General features: G+C 48.6%; 1 protein-coding gene across 1 annotated transcript in view; it reads right to left on the reverse strand.

Moving 5' to 3' along the window:
- The window catches only part of LPIN1 (lipin 1), a 102,115-nt gene that overhangs the window by 7,935 nt on the left and 78,366 nt on the right, over window positions 1-15,814 (reverse strand). The window contains 7 exon segments of the mRNA XM_006073740.4: window positions 1-46; window positions 3,906-4,009; window positions 5,539-5,653; window positions 8,827-8,979; window positions 13,504-13,590; window positions 14,109-14,257; window positions 15,504-15,630. Of these exon segments, the coding sequence (XP_006073802.3) occupies window positions 1-46; window positions 3,906-4,009; window positions 5,539-5,653; window positions 8,827-8,979; window positions 13,504-13,590; window positions 14,109-14,257; window positions 15,504-15,630 (781 nt within the window).

The raw sequence follows: 15,814 nt of genomic DNA on the forward strand, positions 1-15,814 counted from the left end.
CAGCAAGGGGAAGACGTGGTCGACGACTTCGCAGAGTCTCACGTACCTGGAAGGAGAAGGCACTGCATCACCACCTGGACACGTGGGACACCTGCACGCAGCCCACGCTGCGCCTGGGAGTCAGGGGGAACCTATGAGCCTGCAGAGGGGACCACGTGATTAACGCAAGGGAGGCTGTTCTAGAATAGTCCCTTGCTAATTTATAGGAAAATCAGAGGGTCCGCCAACCAAGGAAGAGTCAGAGATGGCCCCGTGGGGGAGGCAGGTGTGACCTGACCTGACTCGAAGGACAGAGCAGAAGTGAAGACAGGAAGCTATCAGTAGGGCAGACACACAGACACGTCACCCGCCTGGGAGGTGGGGAACCACAGAAAAGAAACGTCTCCTCGGCGTCACCTGGAGGCTGAACACTGTGCAGTGAAAGGCATTGGGCCCCAGGGCTGAAACTCGGATTCGACCTTCAGCTCTGCCACTGAGGGCTTCCCTGGTGGCTCAGACAGTAGAGAATCTGCAGACTCGGGTTTGATCCCTGGGTCGGGAAGATCCCCTGGAGACAGGAATGCCTATCCACTCCAGTATCCTTGTCACTGATGAGCTATGCCGTCTCCAACAAGCAGTTTCATCTCTCTAAGCTGTAACTTCCTCAGCTGGAAAGGGAGAGGATGAAAACTATACACAGCGTACGTGCGAGGATTAAATTAAATGACGTATGCACAGTAAAACAATGGGAACTGACGCTCCATAAATGTAACAATTAATCATTAACATTGTAAAATAGTTTGCCTTGGCTAATTATTAGTCTCAGGGAAACAAAGCCCTAGTTGGCACAAGGGTCATGAGACCTGGGATCTACTCCTGTCTTACTGCTGTGGGACCCTGGGCAGGTGTCTTGCCCTCTCTGGGCTTCAGGTCCTTCTAGAATGTGGACACGGGCCTCATCGGTGTTTCTCAATGCTCCCTGTAATGCTCTCTCACTCTATTTTCTGTGTATTCCCAAGGAGACGTTGCATATTAGTTTCTGTGGCCTAGAACTACAAATAGAAAGTTGCATATTGAAAACGCATTTTCAGACCTCTGGGCTCCGACCAGAAACTATGATGAACCCAGGCCTCCTTGCATGTTCCCAGAGCCTTCCCTGACAGTCCCCATGTCCCTCTCCCATTCCAATCTGCTAAGAACCAGAAAGGGCTTTTGAAATCCAAACTCCAGAAATTCACATTTCTGAGACATAAAACAACTTTTAAATAAGGGTGAGTGTGTGTATTTAACAAAGGACTTCCAGAGAAACATTGTACTTACACAAAATGGAGAAAATCTCTCTTAACAAGCAAGAATTGTGTCTTTCCCAAGGATTGAAACAAAATTTTAAAATACTTCCTGGCTTGGAGACCTGTTTGTTTGAGTTCTGTGACTCGGGGAGGCGGCCCCTCCCTGCCAGGGGGCAGCTCACATTCATCATCAGGGTTCAGCGGCACCAGACCCAAACCCGGTCCATCCATGCCTCTCTCGGGCCAACCCTCCTCACCAGGTCTCCTTCAGAGCAAGCGGCCCCAAAGCACTGCTGGCCATAAAGGCCAAGAAAGACAGCGCTGAAGCCCCCCACCTGGGGTGGGCTCCTGACTTCTCAGAGACAACATGCCAGCTCCCTAGAGGCAAGCACCTGCTGGGCTCCAATGCCAGGGTTCCGAGCTCAGACACAGGATTCCAAGCTCAGGACACCAGCTTGGCACCCAAGCTCTGAGCCAGAGAAAAGCGTGTGCTTTCCTGGGGAAGGAGGGCTGCTCTCCCACGGGAACAGCCATCATCTCCTGGTCCAGGTAGAAGGTGACATCATTCTTTGCCAACATGTAAAGTTTTCTCCCACAAGGCGTGGACACAGCGTGCATGTGGGCTCCTGGGCAAACCTGCAGAGCTGCGGGAGTCCCCCTTCCTATGCCCCTCGTGACAAGACTTGCCCCTTGGCTACTGGCTGGGCAGAAACCTTTGCCATTTCCGGGCAAGATTTCATTTGACTTCTTTTGACCCTAAATGGAAATCCGCTGTCTCCTCGAGACCAGGAACCACTCTCATGGGTGAGCGGGGAGGGGAAGGGAACTGAGACACTGTCGGGGTGGGGGGGCCCCCACTGAGAACTCCGGAGGGGGAGGAACTGCACAGAGAGGGGGAGGAAAGAAGAGTTCCTGCTGTCATGGGCTCCCAAGGCCATGCCCAGCACCGCCTCCGGTTCCCAGGGATTGGAGGAGGGTCTTGGCTTCCTGGCTCCACCCTCCCCTCACCCCTCCACACCCTAAGAACTCCTTAGGTCTGGCCTGGCCTGGGGGAGGGAGGCTTAGGGGGCAGCCCCTAGAGCATCTCTAACCTGCAACTGTCCTATTTAGGCTGGATTAGACTCCAACGGGTAAAAGGACCATCTTGAAAATGAACATCTGCTTGAGGAGAACCTAGATCTCTAATTTACCAAAAAAACAATCCTTGGGAATCTGCTGGACCCAAACTCCCCAAGTCTAACTCCTCCATATGAGGAAGGCCCCGCAGGCCCCCTAGGGTGGCCTAGGCCCGGGCAGCTTTCCAGAACTCCAGCAACCAGGCCAACAGGGATATGACCTCTAATACAGACAAGGCCGGATGACATCTGTCTGCCCAACGTCACCCAGTGACAGGTGACGTCACCCAGTGGGCACAGCTGAGGACACGTGATCCACTTGAAGCAGTTAAGAACACAAAGCAAGACACATCCAAGTCAAGAAAAGCCCTAGCCAGCCAGGCGGCCTCCCTGCAGACAGTAACCCTGTTGGGCCCACGGCCTCGGGGAGGAAGGGCTTCGGCCAAAAATATGAGAGGAACTCATAGTCACACAGTGATGTTTCCGGCAAGAATATTATTACAGGTCAGGATGTGAAGGGCTATATACGTTCCTCATCTTTAAATATAGCTTCTCATGATATTTTAATTTGGTTACATTTCTCATTCACATTCTAGGCTTTCAAAGCAAATTTGGCAAATCTCAGCCAGTAGTTTTCAAATTCGTGCCGTTCTACTCTGTAGCAACATCTAATTACGCATTTAAATATTCAGCGCAGAGGTGGCTGTTACAGCAGCAACGGCCATCGTCACTTGCTGCGTCCTGCCAACCTGGGTGACTTGATGGTCTGCAGTATGTACACCAGGCTCCTCTGTCCTCCACGATCTCCTGGAATTTCCTCACACTCATGTCCATTGAGTTGGTGATGCTATCTAACCATCTCATCCTCTGTCGCCCTCTTCTCCTTTTGCCTTCAATCTTTCCCAGCATCACCGTCTTTTCCAATGAATCAGCTCTTCACATCAGGTGGCCAAAGTATTGGAGCTTCAGCTTTAGTACCAGTCCTTCCAATGAATATTCAGGGTTGATTTCCTTTAGGACTGACTGGTTTGATCTCCTTGCTGTCCAAGGGACTAGTCTTCTCCAGCGAAAATGCGAAAGCATCAATTCTTTGGTGCTCAGCCTTCTTTATGGTCCAACTCTCACATCTGTACATCACTACTGGAAAAACCATAGCTTAGACTGTATGGACCTTTGTTGGCAAAGTGATGTCAATGCTTCTTAATACAGGGTCTGGGTTTGTCACAGCTTTTCTTCCAAGGAGAAAGCATCCTTTAATTTCATGGCTGCAGTCACTGTCTGCAGTGATTTTGGAGCCCAAGCCACTGTTTCCACTTTTTCCCCTTCTATGTGCCCTGAAGTGATGGATCTGATTTAATTCAGGTTGTCCAAAACTTAGGTTCTGGACAAAATCTGAGAAATTAAAATAATTTTTCTTTGTAGGACTTAAGGATTAAAATGTAGGTAGCCAAAGGATTAGAAAGGTATACTGTTAACTGTAAAACGTCACTCCAAGGTCATTGACAATGACAGTGATACTCACGAGGAGATGTTGGTCTTGGCATGTTCCTGCACGAGCTCTCCTTTGGGGTTCACCGTGAATATCCTGTTCAGAGACACTCCCACTTGCTTGTACGAGTACACATCCTATATTTGGAGAAGTGTTAATTAATCAGAAGAAGAGTTCATGGTATATACAAATACATGATTTTTCAGATTTGATACAAATACAAAGGTAGAAAGGGCAGACCTTGGGGATACAGCACATTCAGATCCAGATGCCATAACCAAGCCAGTAAAGCCAATCACATAAATGTTTTGGTTTCGTGGTGTACATAAAAGTGAGGTTTACACTATACTGTACTCTGTTAAGTGGGCAACAACTTTATGTCTCTAAAAAAAAATGTGCATACCTTAATTAAAAACTACTGCTGAACTGACATATATACACTAGCATGTATAAAACAGATAGCTAATGGGAAGCTGCTGCGTAGCACAGGGAGCTCAGCTTGGTGCTCTGTGATGACCTAGAGGGGTGGGAGAGACAAGGCTCAAGAGGGACAGGATATACGTATACTTGGAGCCGATTCACGTTGTTGTGCAGTGAAAACTACCACAACATTGTAAAGCAATTATCCTCCAATTACAAAAAATGCTATGATAAAAAAAACTCACTGTTGAAAAATGCTAACCATCATTTATGAAAGCACCATTGAGCTTTCAGTGAATCCTAGTAGTCACATAAGAGATCACTGATCCCAGATCAGCACAACATATAAAATCATGAAAAAGCTTGAAATAGTGCAAGAATGACCAAAGTGTGACACAGGGGCAGAAAGTGAGCAAATGCTGTTGGGAAAATTATACCAACAGGCCCACTTGGTGCAGGGTGTTTCAACTTTGTTTGCTGAAACACAAACTTTCAACTTGGCAAAAAAAAAAAGTGCATTACCTGCAAAGCACAATAAAACAAGCTCCACCTGTATTATAGAACTTTCATTAAACCAGAACAATATCCCCAAGTAGAGTCAAGAAATAATATCTCTGGATGTGAAATTGGTAAGTCAGTTGTGCTCTATGGGCCTCAGTTCACTCATCTGTTGAAGAGCCGAGTTAAAAAATCAACCACCTACCATATCCCTTGCAAGTCTAACAACTTTCCTTAAGGTTCTTCACTCACCCATTTTCTTGGGCATGAGTTTCAAAAACAGGAGAATTTGATCATTAGGAAGTCCCAACTATATTCTCTAATATGCTGAACTTTCCAGCCAATGTGGGTGGTATGCACAAAATCTCAAAGTATGACTCTTGCCATAGAAAACAACAGCATTCACATAAGACACTGAATTCACCTCTGTGCTCTGTGGTTTCATGGTTCCCTTCCTATAGAAAGGCTCTAATCCTATTTAACGTTCTTGTTTTGCTAATTTAGCACATAATCTGGACTGTCAAGTTTCTAGTTTCAAATTTCAAGCTGAAACCCACAAGCCCACCTTCAAAGAAAACTAGAGGCCGTGAAATGAAGATGCTGTCCTTGCCTTCAGATGCGGGCAAGTAGATCTTTAGCAGCTATGTCTAGGAAGAGGGTCTGGCCTTACAGTGGCCAGCCTTTCAGATGACGGCCATTAGAACGGTCAGTAATTTCAAGAGCTCGGATATATCCAACTACTACTTACAGCTGGTCGGTTTCCAAAAGCAGCATAGAAGGGTTCTGTGTTTGGGAAAAACAGGTTTTTGATGTCTGTCAAACACTGGACTTTAAACTTCTCTGGCTTCTTTTCGATCACTTCCCTGTTAAAACAAATTGATAAAATAATGGGTCAGCACAAGCCTATTAAGAATTCATTAGCATCAAACTGTTTTTAATCGTCAAAGATGCTAGGATACTGAGTACATTCATATCTTTGGAAATTAAATATGTGTAAGTCAGTTACGCCGTCCCAGGAAAGCATAGACAGAAAGTGAATCCGCACTTTCAAGTCTGCCCACAAAGAAAATGCCCTGGAGCAGTGACTGCTGAAGACCTCAACCAATCATCCAAAGAACAAAGAATTCCAGGGCACAGAAGAGAGAGCCTCTTCACTCTCTTCATAAGGCCAACAGGACCTCAGAAACCAAACCTAAAGAGGTGAAGTAAGTGGAAAGGAAGGTCGGTGCAAAGGTTCTAAATAAGTAAAGAACCTCACTGCCATAGACTAGGGAAGACCTAAATAAATGAAGAAACAAACCATCTAACTCAACTGAAGATTAAATATTATAATGATATTAACTCTCTATTGGTCTATAAAGTGAAAGTGAAGTTGCTCAGTTATGTCCAACTCTCTGTGACCCCATGGGCAGTATAGCCTACCAGGTTCCTCTGTCCATGGGATTTTCCAGGCAAGAGTACTGGAGTGGGTTGCCATTTCCTTCTCCAGGGGATCTTCCTGAGCCAGGGATTGAACCCGGGTCTCCCGCATTGCAGGCAGACGCTTTACCATCTGAGCCACCAGGGAAGCCATCTATTGGTCTATAGATTCCCTGTAATTTCAATTAAACTCACACCAGGTTGTTGTCTGTATGTTTCTACAGAGTGTGACTTGAATAACACAGATGAATAAAGGCCAGAAATGGAGGCTCACATTTATGGGCCCTCGATTTATGACCCTGATGACAAGTCAGAGCAGAGGAAAAGGGCAGCCTTTTCAGCAAATGGAGTTGGGGCAACTGAACATCCATAGAGGGGAAAAAAAAAAATGGACACCCTACTGCACTCTGTGTACAAAACTCAATTCCTGGTGAATTACAGATGTCGGTGTGAAAAACAACACTTTTAGATAAAATATGGGAGACTTTCCTTGGGCCCACAGTCAGGGAAGGCTTTGTTAATGCACAGAAAGTACAAACTACAAGAGGAAATGATCTGTCCAACTGCACGAAACTCAGATTTATGTTCATCAGAAGCTATAAGCTGGAGAAAGATACTTGTAGTACTCATAATAAAGGCCACATCTATAGAATCTGTAAGACTCTTACAAATTAGAAGGAAAACAAGAGAAAGACATGAGCTGGCACTTCGCAGAAGATGACACTCAAATGGCCCAGAAACACACGAAGACATCTCTTTCCCACCAGACTAGCAGAAATGTAAACAGCTGACAGCGGGTAAGCAAGAAAGGACAGCTGATGGGAGGAATACCCAGCACCGTTTGCTGTTGGTGCACAAATTGTTTCAACCACTCTGGACAACATGCCATGATTTAAGAAAGCCAAGCATGTGCATGCTCTGTGGCCCAGGGACCCCGATCTTGAGAGTCCCTAAGAGTGGAGAACCACAAGTGGCTCGAGCACCCACCAACAGTAGAATTGGTAAACAGGCAGGGTACAGTCCAACCATGGGACCTACAGAAGCTAAGACGAGCCAGTGACGGCCACTTCCAATGATCCTGGAGGCATAGTATCGAGCAATAAAAACAAGCTCCGGGAGGACACACGGTTTGTTTACATCAAGTTCACAAATGTGTACAATTAAACATACTGGTTAGGATTACATGTATTTGTACTGACTACTCAGAGGAACAGGGAGGGATGAACACAAAATCCAGGGAGAAGGGTTACTGTTCCTGCCCAGGGATGAGGGATGAGAGCAAACAGAACCTGGGGCATAATGGTTTATCCTCTGGCTTTACTTGAGTCTGGGGCCCGCTAGTGTTCACTGTTGGATTACTGGATGATCTCAAAGGTCCCTTTCAGCTTGCATATAGAAATACTGTATATATATATACGTGTGTGTGTGTATACAGTATGTGTGTGTTAGTCACTCAAGTCGTGTCAGACTCTTTGTGACCCTATGGACTGTAGCCCGCCAGGGTCCTCTGTCCATGGGATTCTCCAGGCAAGAATACTGGAGTGGATAGCCATCTCCTTCTCCAAAGGCTCTTCCCGACCCAGGGATTGAACCTGGGCCTCCTGCATTGCAGGCAGATTCTTTACCATTTGAGCCACAGGGGAAGCTCATATACAATATGTGTGTATATACACACACACTGCATGTATTTTAGAACTCTTGTTCTGCAGCTAAACAAAATGTAATTTAGATGATGATGGTGATGAGAGTGATGATGAATGGTGATCATGATGGTGATGATAACGGAGCCCCAAACTGAGTATCAGAAGACCCAGGGGCTGGTCTTGGCTCTGCATGGACTTCTGTGGACTCTAGAATCCTCCTTAGCACTATAAGGGCCTCACTGTTGACATCTAGGACTCTTATAGACACGTGAGTGGCTATATGAGTCTCAAACTTTAATCCACTGTGGGAAATGGCCCTAGGCCCCCAGCTCCAGGGAAGCTGCTATTTTCCTGTGCCCATCCCAGGAGGCCAGACTTAGTTTGGCTTGGTTGTCCTGAATGCGGGCATGAAGGCGAAGGGAAGAGGGTCATTGGAAAATGGGCTGGTGGCGGTCTGTAAAAACAAAATGGTGTGACCAAGACTCAGGGAGTCCCAGGCCAGGTGGTGGTGGTGGCTACAGAGAGGCCACTTAACCCAGCCTAGTCCCTGATCAGACAGGAAGGAAGCACATGGATTCTCAGAGTTGCTAAGACGCAGACCAGAAGTGCAAGGTTTGGGGCAGGGGCAGCTCTCCACAAAGGAGGGCAGCACGTGCCAAAGCTCCAAGCAGAGACCACCTCTCTGGACAATGGAGACTGCATCCAGGAGCCAGAGAGAATGGGGCGGGTGAGGAAGACAAGGCAGGTGGCGGAGAGCCCGTGATGCCGAGCTCGCGGCCACCGTGGTTTTTTTCCCAAGGGCCATGATGGGCTGACAGAAGAAGCTGAGGGTCATGGGGTCAGACCTGCCCTTGAGGATGAACCCTCCAGTGCCCAGCATGGAGCGGAGGTATTGGTGGGGAGGATGAGTGAGCAGGACAGGTCCAGAGCTAGCCCACAGGTGCGGGGCGGGGGGTAGGCAGGCCGAGCCTCACCTGTGCAGGGCGGAGAAGAGGCTGCTCGGGCTGAGCAGCAGCGGGCCCTGGGGCAGCACCGTGCCGCGCTCGTTGACCCAGTGCAGGTAGCCCCGCGTCATGTCTGCCATGCCGATGGCCCGCGCCGAGCAGTACAGAAACTTGTACCCATTTCTGAAAGAGAGACAAAACGTTTGCCGTGAAGGGCATCGCACACTGGAGCCATTTTGCGTGCACAAACCCTGATCCTATCTGCTCCGTGAAGATGGGCTCGGCTGTAATTCCCAAGCAAGAGGCCACCTCCTCTAAAATCTCATTTTCAACTGAACCCCATTTCCTGTCATTACTGAAGCACCTTCCTGGCCTCACTTGGTTTAATCCTCATGGATACCTCACTCCTTCCACTCTACTGTTAGGGAAACTGAGGCTGGAGGCACCAAACTGGCCAACCTACCTGCACTGGGATCATTCATATCTTTCCATCTGGCTGGTCACCTGTATCCTTTATAACCCTGATAAAATAAACATGTGAATGTGTTTCCTCGAGTCTTGTGAGCCATCGTCAGCCCTGAGGAGAGGGTATGGGACCCTCATTTTGTACTCAAGTCAAGCTGGGGACCTACCACCTATAACTGGTGTCTGAATTTGGGGCAGCCTTGGGGGAATAAGCCCTTAACCTGTGGGGTCTATACCAACTAGGTAGTGACAGAATTAAATTGTCAGATACCCGATGGTATCTGCAGAGAATTGCATAATTGCTTGTGAAAAATAGATCACATGGGAATATTCGTCTGTTAAATACAATTTAATTTAGTAGAAATGAATTTCCCTTTTTTTGAGACTTTGAAAACCTAAGAGTCCAAAAAGAGATGTGGTATAAATATTAAATAAATGCCAAATTCAATGCCTTACTATAAAGACAGAATATAAGATACATACCCTTAAGAATTTCTGTATTGATGATGTTTAAATATTTTAATGTATTGGATTAAACATATTTTAAAAAATTTAAACACCATCTATGGACTTCCCTGGTGGCCCAGTGGTAAAGAGCCTGCCTGCCAATGCAGGAGACACAGCAGACGTGGGTTTAATGCCTGAGTCAGGAAGATCCCCTGGAGGAGGGCATGGCAACCCACCCCAGTATTCTTGCCTGGAGAATCCCATGGACAGAGGAGCTTGGCCACAGTCTATAGGGTAGCAAAGAGTTGTACACAATTGAAGCGATTTAGCACAGTACAACGTAAACTACCCACATCCCATCCCACTTACTGCTCCACTTTGACTGTTTCATACTGGCCAAAGAACCTGCCTCAAGATTTTCCTAGTAATATGTTCTTTAAAACCAAGAAACAGGCAAGAGTTACAATGCAGAGAATCTACAAACACCAGCTTATCCGGAGTACAGAAATATATCTGAAAATCAAGCAACCTTTTTATATCCATCTTTGTATCTGAGTTGTCTAATTAATGTAAATTTTTTTTGTTAATCACTATTTCTGTGTACAGGTCTTCACATCAAAGTCCTAAAAGCTGCCACCTGCAGGGGTCTGAAATGCTCATTTTATTCGAGCCTTGATTTGCAAATGCTCTTCACGGCTGGATCATGCCACTGGCTGTCCTCGTTGGCTGGCCTTGCCAAGCGAGTGTTTTGCTTCAAAGGCTGTTTCTAAACTTAGCTGGAAAACCAGCTCCAGGATGTCCTAACCAGAGGAAGACCTGTTAGTGACAACAGGGATCACCTTTCCAGAGCCTTCAACCCCCAGAAGAGCCACGTGAAAGACCAGGTGTCCCCATCACTCGCTCGGAGGGTAGGCAGCACCCCGCACAGCATCCGGCACAGTCCCTGGTGCACAGTGGGGTTTGGCTGTGAGATCCTCAGGGCTCTCATGGAGCACTGGTTTGAACAAAACACCCTCTTGTGACTTTTAATCGCACAACCCAGTGGCATAGCGCAGCTGGCCTAGTAAAGACCTAGGGGATCATGCAAGCCGCTTTCTCACTTTAAAGAGGAGGGCACTACAGCTGGGCGCGGGAGACGGATCGGAGGGTCTACAGGGAGCTGACGGCCCCTCGAGCCCAGGTCCACAACTCCCTCCCACTCGCCACACCCCTCCCTTCCGGGCAGGCAGTGATGCTGATGCAGTAACCTGAGGGGAAAGACAAGAACCGCTGTGGCAGGAGAAAGATTCTAATGAGTCTGCTAATGATCGCTTCCCATCCTCACCATTCTGACTTCAGAGGATGCATTCCTCAGGCCGTAGATGAACTAATTTATCTATGGAAACACAGGAAGCAGTCACTCTCGCTAAGTCACGGAGGCACTAATTTGGTTACATGAATATCACAATATTTATCAAGCAACACAGGAAATTAGAACAATTATTGTCCATTCTCTAATCCTCCTTGGCTCAATGATCTAGATATTTTAGGAGCCAGTCCTTTTCTTTCCTTCCACTTATCGAACACGTATATTTGAATGAGGGAGTCTTCCGATCTCTTCCATTTGTACCTGCTAGAGTTCTTTTTAATCAATAACCAAGTCAGCTTTTTAAAATCGATAACCAAGCAAGCTTTATATCCTCTCTGTGAACAAGGTAATAATCAACCTGACAGCTAATTTCTCATGGACTGACTTACTCAAGTTATTACACCTGGCAGAAAAAATAAAAGTTGCCTTCATTTTCTGTTGTTTCCAGGTAAACAGTTATCTGCAACTGGTCTTTCCATTAGAAAAATACTGCAGAGTGTAAAATGTAGGAGGGACCCAAACTCAAAGAAAGCAGAAATTCAAGAGCAATCAGTCCAAAACCCCGCAAGTAAATGGCCTCTGCTCCCTGGTACTCTGCATGCTGAACATTTCTCTGAACCCATCTCTGTGTAACCACAAACATGACATCAACAGAAACGACCTCCCAACCTTTGCCAGTTCTCAATCCCTGTACTTTTCCCAGTTGTGGCTACCTAAGACCTGCAGGAGGTGGCGTGTGAGATGCTGCTTGGATGGGTATTTTCTCTAACCAGCTACAAAAGTCGATGCCATGTCCAGCCTGAGTGAGTACTCCATGATGGCACCCGGGCCACCAAGATGGGGTGAGCCCTTGGGTACCAGGGAGGCCAGGGGAGGAGAACACAGAGCTGCCCGAGTATCGATTCTGGCCTGGAGAGGCTTTGTGAGAAACCATGGGGTCTGAGCCAGGTATTACAGGCAGGAAACCTATGAGAGGCAAACATTAGAGGTAAAGGCCCTCCAAGCAGGAGCCATCAGGTGAGGAAAAGTGGGAAGATGGGAAAACGAAGGATGGGGTGGGGAAGTCAGACTGGGGTCGAGCAAGAAGTTATGGGGCGAAGCCACAGAAATCAGGAACTAGCAGAAGCCTGACGCAGCACTGCTGGGTTTGAGAGCCAAGCAGAGGGGCCTGCACTTGCTTGTGTCCGGAGCCCCTGAAGGCCATGCCCAAGCGGAGCGAGGGTCCGAACGCCACTGGTCTAACCCCGTGGGTGCCAACGAGGACACACATCAAACTTGGTGAACGAGTTAAGTGTCAGGCTCCTTACTCTCAAGTGCAACCAAAATGAAAACACCACAAGTCCTCTGTAACTGTCAGATCCTCATCCACAGATCGGACTCATTCTAAACCAGCTGATCAAACAAAAGAATGATCAGGCATTCTTTGGTAAGCTACTCAACTTTCATTATTCAAGAAGATAACTTCTGTAGGAAAACCTAAGAGAAACACAAATCAATACCAAAAAAAAAAAAAAAAAAGCATCAGCACCCTTTTTTTTTTTTTTAACATTACAGTAAGAACAGGAATAGATTTATGTTCCAAAATCCAGAATCAGCCAGGCTGGGAGCTACTTAATATCCTGACCCACAGGGGTTTCTTTGGAATAAAAAATAGAGACAGTTTTCAGTGTCAGGCTAGTCAAGACAGTTCACAAGTGCATTAATCTTCAAGGCAAAGAGCCAGCCATGGGGAGGCTGCGGGAGACTCCAGTCCACAGAGAGATGGAAGAAGTGGGACTAAGCGCCTGCCGGTGTGGGGGAGGGAAACCCCAAGGGCTCTGACCCTGGAGATGAACCAGAGCAGAAGCAACGGACCGGGAGCTGGGCTGACCAGGACTCCAGGGGGTTCTGCCTGGTAGCAGCTATGGGAATATGGACCAATCGTTTTAACTCTCTAAGCTTAGAAATGACAATACTTGCTTCTCAGAATTACTGTAAGAATGAAGTGACACACGTGCCCAACACTTGAGAGCAACTCAAGATGCATGCTCCCATCCTGATGTCCCGAGTACGGGCCCCTCAGTGGAGTGCTCCCCGGACCAGGTGGACGAGACGGGCCCTGCAGGCTGGCCCACAAACCTGCTTGGAATTGGGATCGTTTTTAGCCTAAAATACATCCTGTGGCCAACGTCAGGCTACCATGTCCCCACCTGACTGTGAACCTCGACCGACCCCTGAAGCTGGCTGCAACCATCTTCCCTCCCCATCAATTTTCAATATCCCGACCACTTCCTTTCTTGCCTTTTGGTACTGAATTCAAATGCGGAGCTGGCAGGCTTCCACCGTGCACTCCACCACCTCCCCCCCGCCAACTCTCCCTGGCTGAGGGTGCGCCTGTCTGTGTAAGCCAGCCCAGCAAGAAAGGCTACGTGTGCAGACTGCCACATGCTCCCCAGCTATGGACTTACTGGCTCACTTTATGGTACAGCTTGGCGATGCCCTGGTGGGTCCAATCCTTCCCCAGGGTGGGCAAAATGTGCCCGAGAGTATCTGATCTGAATAAAGACAGAGAATAGAAAAATTAAATGATGAGGGCACTGCATGAACAGCAAGTGCCTACTGTCTAGCACAGGGAACTACAGTCGATATCCTGTGACAAACCACAACGGACGAGAATATGGAAAATACGTACAACTGAGTCCCTTTGCTGTACAAAAGAAATTAACACAACACTGTAACTCAACTATACTTCAATAAAATCTTTTTTTAAAAAAAGAGAAAGGCGGGCATCACTAAAGGAAAAAAAAAGTTCACTCTGATTCACTGCACCAGAGAAGCCTCATTAAAAATGCAAGTGAGATACACGACTTGCTCTCTGGACAGAAACCCTGAGACTGAGCAATGATGTCAGGGAGCTGCTGCCCCAGAGGGAAGAGATCCCCAAGCCCCCAGTGCAGCTGTTTAATTCAAGGAGCCCCAGAAACTGAACTACATGAGCCCCAATCGGCCCCAGCAAGAGGAGCCAACGCACCTCCAGGCCCAGGGCCCACAGCCCCAGAGTGGGTGGACTCACCTAGTGATGGTCCCATCAATGTCAGAGATGACCACCTTGTCGTCCCAGTTCCACAAGTAGATGGTGCCCTCGCAGCGGCACGTGCCCTGGTACTGCGTGGTGACACTGAACACCACGTCGTTCGGGCCGTTCTTCAGCTTCAGGCTTTTCTGAAAGACAGGAGCTCTGTGTCCACTGGAGGGTGAGGCCTGGGGGCACACGTGGTTTCCGTTCCACGAGAAACCAGATCTGGACTTTATTTTTTTTTTTTAATCACCACCCCAGGCCACCGTACAATTCTATCCCTGCCTTGCTCTCGATGAGGACAGTTCTTTCCAGGACTTGGGCAACCTGAACCCCAGCCCTCCTCACAGGCCCACGTGTAGGGCAGCTGTGACACGTCCCCCAGGGGCAGGTGACAGCCCTGGGGGTCACTACGGGAAATCACGACCCCAGACCGGGATGTACTTGCTTGGCCACGGCTGAGCGTAAAGGGTCATGACCAGTGAAACGAGTCTAAGCCAAGTGCGGAACTACGTTCCCCACACCAGCCATGGGTATGGATGATGACCCACACAGACTGGAAGAAAGCAGTCTCAGTTATCAAGCACGTCTCAGGTCCAGAAGCACAGAGGCCAGGTTCCAGGAAATCACTCCAGCTTCTGAAAGCAGAAGCCCCTTTTGGGGGTTCTGAATCTCTGCACCAGGGCCCTCAGGTGCCAGCCAGCTGGCGGCCAGAATCCAGGTCAACCCCAGCACTGCTGGACAGGGCCCCTGCCACCCAGCTGCTTCACTAGGACTGCGGGCTGCAGGAGTCTGGCCTGTCCCTTCTCTTTTACCATAAAACAGCATCATGGCTAGGCCCGGCCGCCACAAACTCTTGGGACAGCTGAACGGAGACACCCGCTCACTGTCTGCTCATGGGAAACAGGGTCCAGGCCTGACTCATCCTGGTGGTACAGATGCACAGAAGAGGACACCGTGATCAGGGTGGCCCCCTGCTACCAGCAGCTCTCGGAACCCATCACGAGTGTGGGGGAGTGGGGGAGCCAGAGCTGCCCCCCCGATTCAGGAGAGGCAGCTGACCTAACAAACATCTCCGGGAAAGTGGAAACAGCCCCGTGACGTGTGGTCTATCCATCATTTACACCTCGAGACAAACACCTTCAGGCTGCCCTCCTCCAACACTTGAGACCAAGGAGCCTCCAGGGCAGACACAGGGGAGTGCAGCTGGACAGGAGGCACTGAAATGGGGGGGATGTGAGCCCAAGGAGGAGGGCAACTGGTACTGGGACAGAGAAGGTGCTCGGGGCTGACTCGGGGTCGGGGGAACCCAGTCCATGGAACCCGCCGAGCACGGGTGGCAAGAGCCGGGCCGGAACCCACGTCCCGGCGGAGGGAGGAAAGGGCCCTCACCAGCTGCTCTGACGTGAGGCGCAGGGTCTTCTTGTAGCTGACGCTGGACAACAGGGGGAGGTGGCTTGTGCTGGATGGCTTGGCGGCTGCATGCTCCTCATCACTAGAGGATGACTCATGCTTTATTCTGGAACACACAGTGATGTAACCACCAATTAGGAAGTCCATCTGGGCAGCCATTAAACACGCATTAGGCAGGAATCGATGACGGAGTGCTGTCCCTGGGGCGGTCACTTAGCAGATGCCGTCACTAATCCCATTCATGAGGCTCCTGCATTATTCACCCAGGGCCGCCACTCCTCATTCAGGTG

Source organism: Bubalus bubalis, chromosome 12 (genome assembly GCF_019923935.1).
Source record: "Bubalus bubalis isolate 160015118507 breed Murrah chromosome 12, NDDB_SH_1, whole genome shotgun sequence".
In the NCBI taxonomy this organism is placed as follows: Eukaryota; Metazoa; Chordata; class Mammalia; order Artiodactyla; family Bovidae; genus Bubalus; species Bubalus bubalis.